Source organism: Aspergillus mulundensis, assembly GCF_003369625.1.
Source record: "Aspergillus mulundensis strain DSM 5745 chromosome Unknown scaffold_6, whole genome shotgun sequence".
Taxonomy (NCBI): Eukaryota; Fungi; Ascomycota; class Eurotiomycetes; order Eurotiales; family Aspergillaceae; genus Aspergillus; species Aspergillus mulundensis.
In genome coordinates, this window is record NW_020797894.1 from 686,454 (window position 1) to 702,145 (window position 15,692).

At 52.7% G+C, this 15,692-nt stretch overlaps 3 protein-coding genes across 3 annotated transcripts; 1 reads left to right on the top strand and 2 right to left on the bottom strand.

Annotated features, from left to right (window-relative positions):
• Positions 1 to 432: 432 nt before the first annotated feature.
• DSM5745_06445 (uncharacterized protein) lies at positions 433 to 8,153 on the bottom strand (the record flags this gene model as incomplete). The annotated part of the gene is made up of 13 exons (XM_026748461.1): positions 433 to 589; positions 657 to 734; positions 805 to 901; positions 1,037 to 1,116; positions 1,180 to 1,494; positions 1,601 to 1,686; positions 1,751 to 5,533; positions 5,581 to 5,786; positions 5,845 to 6,168; positions 6,224 to 6,417; positions 6,486 to 7,462; positions 7,516 to 7,807; positions 7,861 to 8,153. 13 exons carry the CDS (start codon positions 8,151 to 8,153, stop codon positions 433 to 435), a joined length of 6,882 nt encoding a protein of 2,293 aa, XP_026602765.1.
• A 1,533-nt stretch (positions 8,154 to 9,686) lies between these two features.
• On the bottom strand, positions 9,687 to 11,643 carry DSM5745_06446 (NAD(P)/FAD-dependent oxidoreductase; the record flags this gene model as incomplete). The annotated part of the gene is made up of 6 exons (XM_026748462.1): positions 9,687 to 10,078; positions 10,134 to 10,673; positions 10,761 to 11,195; positions 11,265 to 11,304; positions 11,364 to 11,460; positions 11,519 to 11,643. 6 exons carry the CDS (start codon positions 11,641 to 11,643, stop codon positions 9,687 to 9,689), a joined length of 1,629 nt encoding a protein of 542 aa, XP_026602766.1.
• Positions 11,644 to 14,116: 2,473 nt separating this feature from the next.
• Positions 14,117 to 15,151, top strand: DSM5745_06447 (uncharacterized protein; the record flags this gene model as incomplete). Its single annotated transcript, XM_026748463.1, has 1 exon — positions 14,117 to 15,151. One exon carries the CDS (start codon positions 14,117 to 14,119, stop codon positions 15,149 to 15,151), a length of 1,035 nt encoding a protein of 344 aa, XP_026602767.1.
• Between the last annotated feature and the right edge of the window lie 541 nt (positions 15,152 to 15,692).

Here is a 15,692-nt window from a genome sequence, read left to right on the forward strand (position 1 = left end):
TACGATACACTGCCTGGTTGCTTTGGTGTTCTTGGGTAAATGGGTGTATGGAAGGGGTTGGCCACGTCGAATTTGCGCGAAAGGGCGACTATGGGCGAGAATTGGTGACATCATCTTCTAGACAATGCGATATGCGTGATTGGGATTGCTTCTATTGAAGGTGAGCGCTTGGGTCAAGTCCAGCTTGCAACTGAGGAAAAGCACAAAGTAGACATGAACGAGGCAAATGCAAAATCCAAGTAGAGATTGTGTGTTGAATAGGTACCAACCACCATGACTCACTCCTAATATCTAGAGTAAATCCCTTTCAACCTGTTAGGTACATAGCCCAGCGGTTCACGAACGGCTCAGCCATCTCCACAGCCTAGCATAAGGCGATTGAATGAAAATAAGCTCCCAATGGCTGATAGGCGTGTGGCAGTTTCCTCGGCGTCATAAACGCCACTGGCTCTTGTCAGGATGCGGATTCTCTTCTTCTTCCCATCTATAAGTCTTCGGAGGAATTGCAAGGAACCACATAATCCACTCAACATCTGACCACTCGGCGACAGGCTCCACAGGGGCAGAGTCCCTGAAGCCGGCGATGGAACTAGAGCAAGACAAGAAAGTTAATGGTCTTACCAGTCCTTCCGGGATGAATTAATCACTTTACTTACAGCTTCGAGGACGCTTTGTCCCAGAATAGATGGTCCATTCTGCCTTGCGCAGGGTCCACACCTGCCTTGATGCACTGCCTGGTTATATTTACAAAGCAGTCAGTCGCACTTCAATGAGAGTCAAGTGGAGAAGACGGGATGGACATACACCCATGATACTCGAAAGGCGTCTCGGATCTCGTCGCGCTCCTCGCGACAGAGGGACCAGAATAGGTTCCCGTTCAACTGCGTACCTCTTGCGCGCCCTATTAGGATATAGCTCAGAAACCCACCCGGTACCGGTCCGTCATCATCCTGTCTAGTGATATGCTTCTGTCGTATCCAAGGAGTCGACGGGCACTGGTTCATTGTTAGGATCTCTAGACACTCAATCCACTCACGCCCGATGGTGGTAAGCGTGTCGGTTGCCTGCCGTCTGCGTTCCGCGGGAAGGGTGTACTGCGATCCGGCGTATGGTATCCTAGATAGGTTTAGCAATGTCAGATATGTTGTAGTTATTGCCGCTTTGGAGAGGAAGGCTTACTGCATGATAATATGCATAACAGCAGTATCATCCGGATCATGAACATTCTGGCAAAGGAATGTGCCGTATGCTCCGCTTGGTACCCACTGCCCGATTCCAGGTTCATTGTAGTCCTCGGCCGTGAGTTGACTGTGTTTGTCTGCTAACTTAGATTCCAGTCTCCAGGCGGATGCTGATGGCGTGTTGGGGTCCTCTGGTGGCAGCTGGATGACCTTGTCAACCCAATCGTCAAAGAACTGCTTCTCAGTCTCGTCGGTGAAGCACATTGGAACAAAAGGCGCAGGAAAAGCAGCGGAGTAATGTAAGTTGACACGGCTTGGGATATTGAAAAATCCATGATGATCAGAGTATGGAGTGGAGGAAAGATGGAGGGGTGTTACGTAGGCAAGAGTTTACACGCTACGGCAGTCAGACCACCTACAATTCCGTTTCTTTTCCTCTCAATCTATTAAGCACCACTTGTATTTCATTGCTCTGGATCTCGACCATGGCCTCGAATATGCTGGTCTTGGGTCGTCATAACAACATGTCATAAATTCATAAGAAAGGATTCTATCGCCTCACTCAGCACCCTCGCGCCCTCTCCCCGCATCATACTGAAATGGTTCACATCAGAAATCCGAGCAAAGTCCATCCTATCTTCCGGGAGCAAAGTCTCCCAGCCGCAAGGCCCAAAATCTGTCCTCGCCTCCGTGAGAAACTTCAAGCCTTCAGGATCATCCGGTCTCCGTTCGAACCTGGGCTCGCAATGTTTGTCAATCGCGTTGGACGCCCAGATAACCTGCGTCCTTGGAGCTGCCGATGGGGGAACAAAAGGGGAAGCCCAATAATCGTGAAGGCTATTTACGCACGCTTCAAAATGCGAGATCAGCCACTTTGGTGGATCTTTCCTGATCCCGTTGACCTTGACCTCGCCTAGGAGCCCGATTTTATCGCAGTACTCGTAATACCGTCGAGGGAGGTGATCCAGGCCTCGTGGCACCGGGCAGTCAATGAGTATGAGGTCGGTAACCACTTCGCCATCAGATACCAGCTGTTTTGCAGCGTGGTAGGCGAAAATACCCCCGACCGACCATCCACCGAGGGCGTAGGGTCCTTGCGGTTGACGCCGGCGGATCTCTTCGATATACAACGCCGACACCGTGTCAATCCCGCAGTTGTACTGCTCCGGAATCTTCATAAAAGGGCAGTTCATACCGACAATGGCAATTGAGTCATTGATGCGAGGTAGCGCGGCGTAGGACGAGCAGGACCCTGAGCCGTCTGGCAGCAAGAAGAGCGTCTTGGCCGTGGTCGGAAGAGCAGGGTTTCCCTGCAGGAGAAGAGAAGTCGCAGCGACCTTGGGCGAGTCGCTCGCACTGGTGATGCCCGTGCTCTTGGAGGAGGCTTCGTAAGAGCTTGAGCCTGGGGACTGTGGTTCACCACTCTCTTTGTCGTCCTTAACTCGGGTATCCGAGATCATGGAATTCAGTATTGCATCACGTCCTCCGATGGTCTTCGGCTCGGGTGCTCCCTTCTTCCAGAATGTCTCGAGATCCTTCACAGTGGTACACTCTAAAAAGATGGATGCTTCATAATGCAGGCCAAGTTCCTCACGGAATCTGCTTGCGCAGAGCAGAGACAACAATGAGTCGACTCCCATATCGTCGAATGCCGCGTCCGGCAGCAGTTCCTGGACGGGAATGCCGCTCTCTTCAGATACTATTTTCAGAGCGGCTTGCCAGCTGTCCGAACTGTTTGCTGTTTTGGTGTCAGCCACGGTAGGTCCTCCTGGTGTGGCACTTTGATCATTGACATGTAGGGCGTTTGCTTGCGCATTGTTATCATCTCTCATATGGACAATGTAATCCATGAGCCTGCGTGGAACGCCTTGCGCCTTGATGCCTTTATAGACCGCAACAACATCATCTTTTTCAAAAACCGTCATATCACCACTATACATACCGTCCTCATGAGGCCCTGTCATCTTCACATGTGACCGATAAACTCTGTCCATCGATAGTGGCTTATATGTGTGGAGAGACTTCCACCCATGATTGACAAACACCTCTTTGCTTAGATCGGCTTGGTCATTCGCATTCATGATAAAGAGCGCGGGCTGCCCGAAGTTGTCAATAAGGTAAGGATTAATATGATATATCCCTCCTTGCCTAGGGTTGTTAAACTTGACAGTCGCCACAGCTTCAAGGTTCGCACTGTCGAGCACGACACCGGAAACCCCTTTGTATTCAGGATCATATGAAGCCAAGGATGCCACGAGCTGATACCCAGTGTTTCCAGTGAGCTTTTGCACCCGTTCATCAGTCTCAATTCGCTTAGCAAGACTGGCCATCTGTGCCAGAATCGGTTTGGCCGTCCGCCGCGCCGCTTCGTGGGCTTCCTTCTTATTCGGGAAAACCATACTTGCCTCCGCGTGTCTCACCAAGTTCTCGCCTTCGGGGGTCACGCTCCAGAACTCCACTATTGCTTTCTTGGTGCTGAGGTCAAGCTCAACGCGGCATCGGAGGAGTTGCGGGCCTTTGCCCTTGCCCTTTGTCGCGAGCGGACGTTGAACATCCATATGCTGGAGGTCCACCATTGATTGTGAAAGGTCTGGTATTCTACTGCGTATTTGCTCACCAAGCACGAGCGCCATTTCGGCATATATGGACGGTGTCACAAGTGCCACATTGTTCACCCGATGGCCGCGAACGAAGGGATCAACATCGTCTCGCAGGATATCCGTTTCGCCAACCAGCAGCATCTTCGTCCCGTCGTTCGTGTCTTCGATCAATCTATGCACGCATGTGGTGGGGAAGTTCTTGTTCTGAAGGAACTGCGCATCACCTTTGTATAAACACCAGTCGTTCACATACTGCATCCAATATTCCTTCAAATCCCAGCAATAAGCCGGAAGGCGAAGGACCGAGAGGTTATCTTTGAAGTCGCGATGGTATTCGCTCCATTTAATGTTGATGCCTGACTCGTAAAGGGTTACCATGCTTGCTGACAAAGTCTGCCATGGATTTTTATTACGTTGGAGAGTTGAAATGGTTGCTGGTTTGGCCGGGTCCAGATTGGCTTTCAGGAGGTTCGAAACGACCGGATGAGCACCGATTTCAATCCAGATTGCGTTGTTTACAATCCCACTCGTCTTTGCGGCTTTTAGAGCTTCAACAAGGTTGACAGTCTCCCGACAATGACGCGCAAGGTATGCCGGACTAAGAGAATCTTGTGTAGTGAGTACTTCTCCGAGCAACGGCGAGAGGACCGGCACTTTGGGTTCATGAAAATTGATAACTTGTGCAGCGCTCTTGAACTGCTCAATAATGGGTTGCATCTGCGAGGAATGAAACGCATAGGGAACTCGAAGCTTTGTCGCCTTGACTTTTCCCTGGGATAGTGCTTGGTGGATTGCGTCGATTTGTTCGTTGGTTCCGCTCAAGACGGTTTCCAAAGGCGCATTCTTGCAGGCGACTTCATATTCTAGACCTTCGCAAAGCTGCTCGATCTCAGCAAATTCAGCCCTGATAGCAAGCATTGCATGTGTGTTTGGTGCAACTTGTTCCTGGAGTAACTGAGCCCTTGTACCCACCAGGAAAATAGTGGCTGCTTCAGACAAAACCCCGGCCATGTTCAATGCAGCGTATTCGCCTAGGCTATGGCCAACGACAGCGCAGGGCTTGATGCCCCAGGACTTCCAGAGTCTCGCCAGCGCTATCTGGATGCAGACCGTTCCAACTTGGACTACAAGCGGCTCAAAATCACCAATATCTCCACCGCACTGCTCAATGAGTGGCAGGAATGACTGAAACCCTTGACTCTCAGCCATTGCATTGAACCGCTGAAGTTCGGCTCTGAAAGCACTGAGCCTGAGCAACACTCGACCCATGCCTAGATACTGGGATCCCTGGCCGGTGAAAGCAAACGCAACAGGTTGGACGGCTCTTGTCCGCGTTTGAGAAGAAGGAGACGTTAGTTTACTCTCCAACTTGGCATAGACCTCTGCCATTTCTGACCCACTGACGAGAGCTCGGAATGGATAATGTGTGCGGCGGGCCGTGGTCGTGTAGGACAGGTTTGCTAGGGATGGCTTCGCATCGGCAATATATGCCAATAGCGCCTTGATATTGCCAACGAGCGCTGTGCTGGACTTAGCAGAGACTGCGACGACATGCGTCGAGCGAGGGTCAACCGTTTCGATCCTCTCCCTGACGGGGGCATCCTCGATGAGCACTGAACTGTTGCCGCCAGCCGCTGAAAAGTTGTTGACCATGACCCGACGTACTCCGTCTTTTGGGCGCGGCCACGGGAGAGACGTGTCTGAAATATAAACGTTGCGCTCTTTCAGGTCTTTAGGAAATCCGGAGTTTATCTGGGAATATTTAGTCATGGCCATCGGCAAGTCGACGCACGACGGACCTTGGTCTTGATTCCACAATGAGGAGGTATCTCGTTTCGTTCCATCATCATCAAGGCTTTGATCAAAGCAATTGGCCCAGAGACAGATTCACCGTGTCCGACATTTGATTTCGCTGAGCCCAAGAATAGCCGCTGCTCATCCGTGCGAGGTGCGCCGGTGCTAGGCGCAAAAACGGACAGAACCGACTCCATCTCACGAGCGTCGCCTGACAAAGTCGACGTGATTAGAGACCTTTTCGTCCCTACGAAGGAAAGAAGTCTTACCTGCTTGAGTTCCCGTCCCGTGCATCTCCACGTATCCAACGCTGAACGGGTCGACTGCGGCAGAGGTGAGCACCTTCTCAAAAATGGCCTTTTGAGCGCCGGCATGAGGCCGGGTAATGCTCTCTGCCTCCGCGGAATGATTTGTATATGCAGCCATGATGATGCCGGCGATTGGGTCATTATCAGCCTGCGCATCTTCGAGTCGCTTCACGACCAGGCTGCAGACGCCCTCCCCTCTGCAGTAACCGTCCGCGCCATCATCAAAGGTCTTGCAATTTCCTGTCCTGGAAAGAAAATGGCCACGGTCTAACCCTGCTGTAATATCTGTGAAAAGAAATTCAGCTAAAGTACCAATGCCAAAAGAACTATGGAAACACACCTGGGTTCGTTAAGACGTTGGTTCCACCACATATAGCAGTGTCAATATCCCCCTGCCACAGCGCATTGCAAGCAAGATGGAGTGCAGCTAAGCCGGAAGAGCATGCTGTGTCAACACTGTAACTCGGCCCGCTGAATTTGAAGAAGAAGTTCTGTCTTCCCGGGATGAATGCACGGCATGATCCGGGGATGTAACTGCGAGGAGTTCGGGTCAGAACAACCGCTAGAACAGACAGAAGTTATTTGGGGAAGAAGCGTCATACTAAGTATCAACATCTTGAGAGCTATTGATCTCACCCCAGTCATTGCTCGTGCTGCCGCAGAATACCCCAATGCGGTCCGACTGCGTCGAAGGAGTGGCGTCCGGAACAAGTCCCGCATTCTCCATGGCTTCATACGTGGTCATCAACACGAGTCGTTGAGCTGGATCTACCTGAGGTGCTTCCCGCGGGCTCAGGTTGAAGAATTTTGCGTCGAAGAAACCGGGGTCCTTCAGCCAGCACCCGTAAGGGGTGCCACTGGTGTTTTTCCTTTTCAGCGTAGGGTCAACGTGCGTCTTGACGTCCCACCGATTGCTCGGAACTATATCCACGACATCGCGCCCTTCATGCAGGATCTGCCAGAACTCTTCGTTATCTTTCGCATCCGGGTAGCGTCCGGAAAACCCGATGATGGCCAGCTTCGAATGAGCCAAATGGCCGCTTCCTGACGGTAGCCCATCCACCTTGACCCCGTCAGCAGAAATTGTGATGCATGGATCAACAGTGACATCTAGCCCATTCTTCTTGTGTGCGGCGGCAAAGCTCGCGCTGGCAGAGGTGGCGACTGGTCGAATGACACAAGCCGGTCTCGAATTGACAGTCTCGTCCCCAGTAAGCGTGGCAAGGATTCTATCAAAGCGAAGCGGCTGCAGCAAGATTTCTTCGAGGAAATTCGTGAGAAGTTTTCCGAACGTTACCACTTCAGTAGAACATTGCCGGACATTACTGGAGATAATGGGAATTTGCTGCTGATACGCTGCAAACTCAGTCCGCAAAGTGTGCTCCACGATGCCATCCAGATCCTTCAATCCGTACAGGTGAGCGGCGTGATACGGGCCATGGATTGGGATTTTAAGCGAGCTTGCCTTGGGCAGATACTCTGATCCGAGCAGATCCTTCAATGTTGAAGGAGGCCCGCTTATCGTCGCCCCAGTTTTGGCGTAGGTGCTGATGTAGGCCCTTGACGCGGCTGGAATACCCTGCATTGGTTCAACATGGTATTCTATCCATTGGAAGCAGGGTTGAGCCATACCCTATCTTCATTGAACCTCGCTAACAGAGGCACAGCGGTGTCGCCTTGGAGCCCGGCAATCAACACTGACCAAGGGGCTTGGTTTTTATTCCAAGGGTCAATGCGGTCACGCACTTCAGAGACACAGAGCCCTATGCGGAACGCCACGAGCACGGTGTGTGCAGCAAGCGGAATCAACTCTGTCAAGGTCCTACAGCAACCGACTGCTGCTGCGGAGAGCAATCCAGTGCAGAGACCAACCAAGCGAGTCTCCTGAAATGACGGATATGGCTGGTTCGTCGCCGAATAATGGCTAAGCATTTGGTTAGTTTCCACTGGCTTGTGATGGTAGACGACTTGACTGACTTGATGAAACAAGCAAGCTGATAAGTGCAGACTAAAGCCTTCTCTATTGCCGGATGAGGCCTAGCAGTCGACTTTCTAGTCTTGGTAAGGAGCTCTGCGAAATGGGTGAACCCAACAAAACCATCACGCTGAAGGTAGGGCAGAGATCCAATCTCGGCGCGCAACGCAAATGCAACCCTTTCGAAGAACGAGACCAGAAGAGGGTTATCTTTGATATTGACAAGCGAACGCAGCGCAGTCACGGCATCGCAGGTTAGGTCTCCGAACAGGATAATCTGTGTCTTGTTCGCCATGGTTAAGAGCTGGTTCGGCTACGCAATGTGCGGATGGTGGATGGGCGAGATATGGAATGGGGACCAGCGATTAGCTTTCTATGGCTCTGAACCTCTAAAGCCGTTCTGAATCGAACATCGAGGCGATTCATGACCGCAATGGTCTTGATTGGACCATCATTTGACGTGCAGGGCCACGGTGTCAGACGCGTTCCAGATACCTCGGGAGCAGTGCTCTGTATGACCGTATCTCGAGAGCTGAGATGCAAGTCAGAATGCGGTACATTATTGTACGACACAAGAACAAGGACATGGTCTTCGAGATACCTTCTGATCTGCGCGCGAATGGCCGCATCTCCAGCACGCTTCCGTGCGCACCGTCGGAATTGAAATCGCGAGAATCGAGGGCCCAGCATCACGACGTCTCCCTTGCCTGACATGATAGGTTATCGGAAGCCCGGAATCGACGAAAATGGCCTTTGCTATCAGATGGCGAACAATGATGCATAGATAATTCGCGATCTCATGGAGACATACGCCATCGTCTCGTACACCATGGTGGGCACCTGTTCAATTCTTGCAGTTCTTGGATGGATCGAGGTCCAGTTTAAAACCAACCTGAAGGAGTCCTCTAGACAGACAACACAGAGAGGAAGTCAGCAGATTCCTAAGCCAGCTTTTTGATCCCAACCGGGTAGCGTTCTCAGACCCCGATTCCATTGTCCAGATTATGATCCCCGACATCGAGAGCGTTTGAAGCTCAAGGCTGATTCGCTTTACATTGGACGGATCTCACAGGATCATTTGACCTTTTCGGATCCAACGGATGAGAAGAAGAAAACACGGTATGGCTTGCTTCCTCAGTCCCCGGCCTGATGGCTTTGAGAGACTGACAAGAGTCTCCCTCAAATAGGATGACGCTGGGCTTCGTCCATGAGGTTGTTCGGGATGGCCAGGTGACTTAGATGGGGCACAAGGAAGCTGTGGCTTTCTCGGATCCTACGGACGAGAAAGGAAACCACGGTGTACTTCGCTTCCCCAGCCCTGGTGGCTTTGAGGAGGACGAAGAACCCGTTGCTTTTGCAGGGAACAGGGAGATGACGGGGAAACTGGCAGGTCCCGGTACATCCCTTCAAGATAGCGTCTAATCTCTGTAGCCACGTATCTCATTGTCTTGCATTATTATCTACATACCCATTGTTCTCTAGTGCAGCCAACGTCACATATATCGGGGAGCTGCGCGGGCACAGCTTAGCACTTGTAGAAAGCAATTCAGGTCAGAACCGTCACTGGGATTCGATAGTGTACTAGTGTCAGAAGAAGATAAACGGTAGTAGGGATTAGAAAGCAACGAATCGTTAATTCAATAAAACTGGCTTTTCCCGTCATAAGGAGGCATCCAGCCTTGCTTGCGTGGTTCTTTCCTCCCGTGCTCCAGCAACAGTCTCCCAGTCCTCTTTCCTCCAAGACCCAACACTTCAGATACTCCCATGAACGAACAACTGCATCAGCACGATGCTCAAATACATTCTCTCTACTGAAGCCCATTACCGTTTAGAGCAGAGTCGTGAACTTCCTCAGGTCAAAGATATCTGTATACTCAGGCTGCTGCCCCGCCGCCTCCACCTTCACCAGCGTCAAGCTTCCCAGCTTCAAGCGCGGCACCATCCCATCAATAGCGTCCCTGTTAAAATTGTCCAGGTTCAGCAAGTCCCCCGTCCTCAGCACCTGCCGGGCCCGGATTGACTTCAGAATTTGCAGTTCGTCTTCGGGGAGAGACTCGAGGTCGCCCGCGTCGCCACTAGCCACCTTGGCCATGATCTCCTTGTCTTTCGCCGGGTCCGCAGTGACGGGCTTGAATACGCCGAGGCAGAAGTCGACTGTTTTCGAGACCTCGGATTGAGTCAGTCTGTTGCCGACGTCGGCGTCGACTGTGCCTTGGATGACTGCGATGGTCATCTATTAATACTCTGGACTCGATATTAAAAGCGAGAGACTCACTCGGCCTGAAGAACCCAAACGCCCTATCGAATCCGTCCTCGTCAAAGTCACTCAGCACCGGCTCCGTTTGATGCCGAATCTGCTTCATCGCCACCATCACAACTAGCAGGAACCTTGTATACCCCTCTTTCACTTTACTTGAGTGCCATTTCGCCGCAGCAAGCTCATCGCAGTCTCCCCTTCTCGCCGCCTGAATTGTCATTGCGGCCGAGAGCCCGCTGGCCAACGCAAGATGCACGCCGGAAGAAAAGTACGGGTCAATAAAGCAGCCCGCGTCCCCGGCGAGCCGGATATACGGGCTCGCGTAGGAGTCAGCGTTATACGACCAGTCCGAGGCGGATTTTATGTCTGAGACAAGCTCGGCGTCGGATAGTAGGGCCTGGATTTTTGGGGCTAGGTTCAGACATTCACGATATAACGCGGAGCCAGAGAGGTTGGTTAGGCTCTTTTTCTTCGACACGAAAAGGTCCTGGCTCATGACTATGCCAACGGACATGGTGCCATTGTGTAAGGGGATTGCCCAGCACCAGCCGCTTGCATCTAACAAAGGCAAACGCAGTCAGCAATGCGTGGTGCGTCAAGTCAAGATGAGCTGAGCTCCCCTGCGTCAGAGCACACATGACATACCAGTTAAAGCCTCGAAAAAGGGCTGATTCTCCTGTTCCTTCCCCGGGGCATATCTGCCCGCGCCACGCCAATACCCCCAATTCGCGATGTTGCGCAAGCCCTGGTTGAACTTACGGTTCTTGTAATACTTGGTCGAGACCAGGCCAGCCCTCCCACTCGCATCAACGAGGTACTCGAACTTAATCGTGCCAACGCTGCCGTCTGATTTCCGCTCCCATTTTGCAGACACAGGGCGTTGGTACGAATGGGCGTGCGGTGTTGAATCATCAGACAAGGGGTCGTCGTTTGGTGTAAACTCGATCGCCGTGACTTTGACACCGTCAAAAACCTTGGCGCCGCATTTCGCAGCGTGCCGGAACATCAGCTCGTCGGATTCGGCGCGCACGAAGTTCCATGCATAGCCGTTGGGCCCATTGGCGGCGACGAAGTCGGTGTCTGATTACCCCAGGGCATTATTTAGGCTAAGCACTTGATAGTTAGGTAACTAGGGAGGGAACGACTCACACGCTTCGCCTTTTTCGTTGATTTTGAAGGCGGCCCCACGCTGGGTCCATCAGCACTTAACAAAAAGATTCAGAGAAGGGTTCCCTGGTAGCCGAGTACCTTTTTCTGAAACCCGTAGTTATCAATCGTCTCCTCCAGGTCAATGAAGCGGAGGAAGTGCCGGATGGACGCGAGCATGCTCTCGCCAATGTGATATCTGCAAATATGCACCATTATCAGAGCCATTCATGGCGGAGGAACGAACGGGGTCCAACCGTGGAAAGACATCGGCTTCCAGCAGAACAACGTCCACGCCCTCGCGCGCCAGAGCGGCTGCTGCGTAGGATCCTGCTGGGCCGCCGCCGACGACCAGCGTGGTGCATGAAGTGGGGATGGACATCTCAGCGGAGTGATACTTGAATGTTGAATTGAATGTGCTTGCTCGAGACTGTGCTTAGAGTCTGTTCCCAGAATGATTATCTTCAATATGCCGTCATTGAGCTGCGCGTATATGCAGATGCAGACGCAAGATGCAGACGCAGGCACAGGCGCATATATAGCAGAGCACCGCACGCATGAGCAATCCCAGAGGTAAGCGGTCTCCCCCAGGTATGCGGTCTCTCTGACATCAGCTGCATACACGAACCCCGGGTTGGGAGCACCGATATACTGCCGTCGCGAACGTCGGACACGGTGTTTCGCAAGGCCGAGGATAACCCGCCTCGGGCCCTCAATTTCGGCCGGGCCGAGAGCTCGCTAGGGTCTCACTGCAGTGATCAACCCCGGCCTGAGGAAAGATGATTGGAAATAAATTCGCGAGGCTTGGACGCTAGAGAGGCCGAGAACCTGGACCTGGTGAGAGGAGAGTACTCGTAGAAGCGTAGAGACCGACACCGTACCGTACCTAGTAGTGGTTAGGGAATGCCTACATAGAGGTCTAATCTACCACTCTATTGCTTCACCTGAGACAAAACAAGACAGGGACGGAGGATTCTGAGGTATATCTTCGAGCTTCCAGCTCTGGCGACCAGCACAACTATCCCCCTTTAAAGACCACTCCACGAGACGGCGTTACTTCGGTGCAAAGTGACTCGCATCCGAAAGATGCAAAAAAGACCGAGTCTGCGGCCCCGCGTAAGTGTCAGAACTAGACAAGCTGGGGCCAGGATTTCACCAACTGTGGGTTGGAAGCGTGGTGGTGATTGTTGGCAACTGGTGCGCCCCCTGCAGCTTTGGCTAGATCAATAGAATGTGGCAGTCCTTCCCCTTCCCCTAACGACAGCGTAGGCATTCCTGAGGCTCTCACTGGTCAAAAATGGCGCAGCAGGCATCGGGGCCTTCCACGACTACTACTCAACTCCTTACGGGCTCTTCCGAGGGCGATATTTTGTGGGTACCTTCGTTGCAGATCTGCTGATGGCCATGGTGAATCAATCCATCGTTCTTTGCAGTCCCGGGAGCGTTAACATCGTCTCACATAGGGGCCGGTCGTCGCGAGAATCTTCGACTCCTGCTTGAGCCGTTAGAATATGGAGGGTTTCTAAGAGGTGTCGACATTATTCACGAACGTTTGCCACAACTGCGTTGCCTGCCATTCCGTTGGATAAAACAGTCTGCTTTCGGCAGCCGGGCAGCTGGAAATGATGCCACAGATGTCAAGGGACTCTGAGAACGTCTTTTCCCGAGGTTCCTGTCAGCCAACATATACTGACTGCATTTCTCGCTCCTGATGGAAGATATTTTGGTGTCGTCCTTGATTGCATTGATGCAAGGGTGTGTTAATGCATACCTCTTCGAACACGCGAGAGAGCAGAACCTCATCAAAATAGTCGCCTGGATGCTTTCCTCCCCGCCAGAGTAGGTCCCAGAGAGCCTCCTGCAGCGGGCGTGGTGCTTGGCGATGCTTCTTGGTCCTTGGCGATGCTTCTTGGTTCTTGGCAATGCTTCCTGTGCCACCTACAGACGGGTCGTGGGAGTCATAGGCATTGCGCAGAGCCATGAGTCAATGCTCTGACCGTTCGCTCCAACCGTGCCACCCGCGCCAATACATCAGCAATAGTCGTCTTATGGGACCGTCGAGGGTTCTTTTCTGGACTGGGATAGCAGCATAGGACGCCCATGCGGGGGCAGGCAGAACAGGGGGACTCCTTGTCGCAGCGGGTCTTTCGGCGGTGGCACAGATGACTCGAGCGTTCGATACGCTGCGAGATGCAGGCGAGTTAGAGCGGGTGGTTGAATCTCCAGAATCTCGAGCTAAAGACAGGTTGGATTCCATTGTGCAAGACTGGGGTGGGGTGAAGCGTGGAAAGGTTCGAGTTCTGGCTCGGAGAGAGAAGGAGGGTCTTACTAATCAATCCTTGCAAGGAACACCCCCCTCCTTCCTATTCGGGGACTCGGAGGATCTTGAACACATCCGGCTCTCGTGATTGGCCCTCACCGCACGATCTATCAAGCTCGGAGAATTTAACAGAGAGACTCAAAAATCAGAATCTTGAATTTGGAATTTGGAATTTGGGGAGATTCTCAATTCCATATAATGCCCAGATATTTGTGTTCCTCGTCAGGCAGGACGCTGAGAAGCTTATCTTTCAATAATAGTATTATATCTGCCAGTACTCCCATCCTCTCCTGTCTGTGTTCAATGTATCAACACGGTATGTAAAGTCTGAATCTCTATTACCCAGTCCTAGTGGCTGCTATGCATTCGGCCATGCAGTTTACAGCAAGCTGTGGGTCTGAACTTCCAACTCCGAGCAAATCAGTTTCAAGTTTCAACCGGCAGCGAGTTGATTTGCTATGCTTACTGACATATCATGATCTTACAAGGCTTCTGAGCCTAATTGCGACGACTGGGGAGCCGATCGTCTTCCAAAATGGGAGACCCTGCAGCTGGACCGCTCAAGCTCCGCTCGACGTGTGATCGCTGCGCCGCGCTCAAAGTGCGGTGTGGCAAGGGCAAACCGCGTTGCGAAAGATGCCACGCATCAGGAACAGATTGTATATATAGACCGTACCGCTGGAAGACCAACTCGTCCTCCCCATTGGTCCAGGGCCAGGTGCCTGGGATCCCCATTATTTATCCACAGATCCCGGCCGATGACTCCCTCACCAGCGACACTGCATTCTCCGGGTTCTCCGAAGCCCATCTTACGTCTCCCGCTTCTGCTAGCAGTGTCTTTGGCTCGGCACTGCCAGACCTGAGCCATTTCGACTTCTCCGCCGACCAAGGCGCTCCCACCGAGCTGTCTGAGCCCGGGGCGATGGACCCTCCACTATTTGCCGAGCTCCGCCATGAAGAGCTCGGCATCATCACGCCCAGCACGGAAGGAGACTCCATTACCCTGACTCCAACCCACGAGTGCTCCTGCGCAGACACGGCCCTCGGCATTGCTGAAGAGCTTTATCGCGGATCCCTCTGTACCCCGACGGGCTCACCACCCAGCGCCCTAATCCTGAAAGTCAGCCGAGCGGCCGTGCGTAGCCTGGAGCAGCTCCTCGTACAAGGCGAAGGCCAATGCACCTGCTCGCATGACCCGAGTTTGCTCTTCATGTTTGCCTCGATAATTTCCAAGTCCCTGGATTGGTACCGGGTTGTATTCAACGGGATCTGTCGACCTGCGAAGCCCGACGCGGCGGCTGGGTTCATGGCGACCGCACCCCTCCAGTTCGGTGACTTTATGCTCAATTCCGAAGAGCAGCGTCGTATGGAAGCACAGTTCTTGCTCTGTGAGCTTCAGAGTCTGCGCCGGATGCTTGGGATTCTGGGCAAGAACGCCACTGTTCAACGCCATGGCGGCGGTGGATTGGTGGATCAGCTGCATGGGGTTCTATCCGCCGCTCTGGACAGGCTCATGACCAATGTGAATTCCTTTTGTGTTTTCAAACTGCCAACGGGGGACCGGGGCTAGTCCCGGGGTAGAAATAATAAGATGTATTGACTATTTGTCCCAGGTCCTAATACATACGAGAGGGGCGGTACTCTGGAACTGTATTCCAGAGAGGATGGTCAGCTTTCCGCTGCAGGACTCGATGATTCGGAGCATCGGCTCTGCCAGCTCGAGGAATGCTCTGGTTTTGTCGGGGGTGAAAATGAGAGGTCCGCTAGTTGCAACAGTTAGCAGTCCATGCCTACCGGGACAGATATGAATACTCCGTCGATCAACATACGAGAAGACGTCCCCTTGGTCGTGGACCCGATAGACGAACTCGGTGACGATCCCGAAATTCGATCCTCCTCAACGAATACCCCAGAATAAATCAGCATTGGTGTCCTCGGATGCTCTTAAGACTTGTCCATCCGCGGTAACCACGGTAGCGGCGAGCAAGTTGTCGCATACGAGGCCATGCTGGCCGATCAGAAACCCCGAGCGCCACCGAGAGTCAACCCCCCTATGTCTGCTTGCACTTGCTGCCCTGGATCCGGCACATGGTCATAAGAATTGCTGAGCC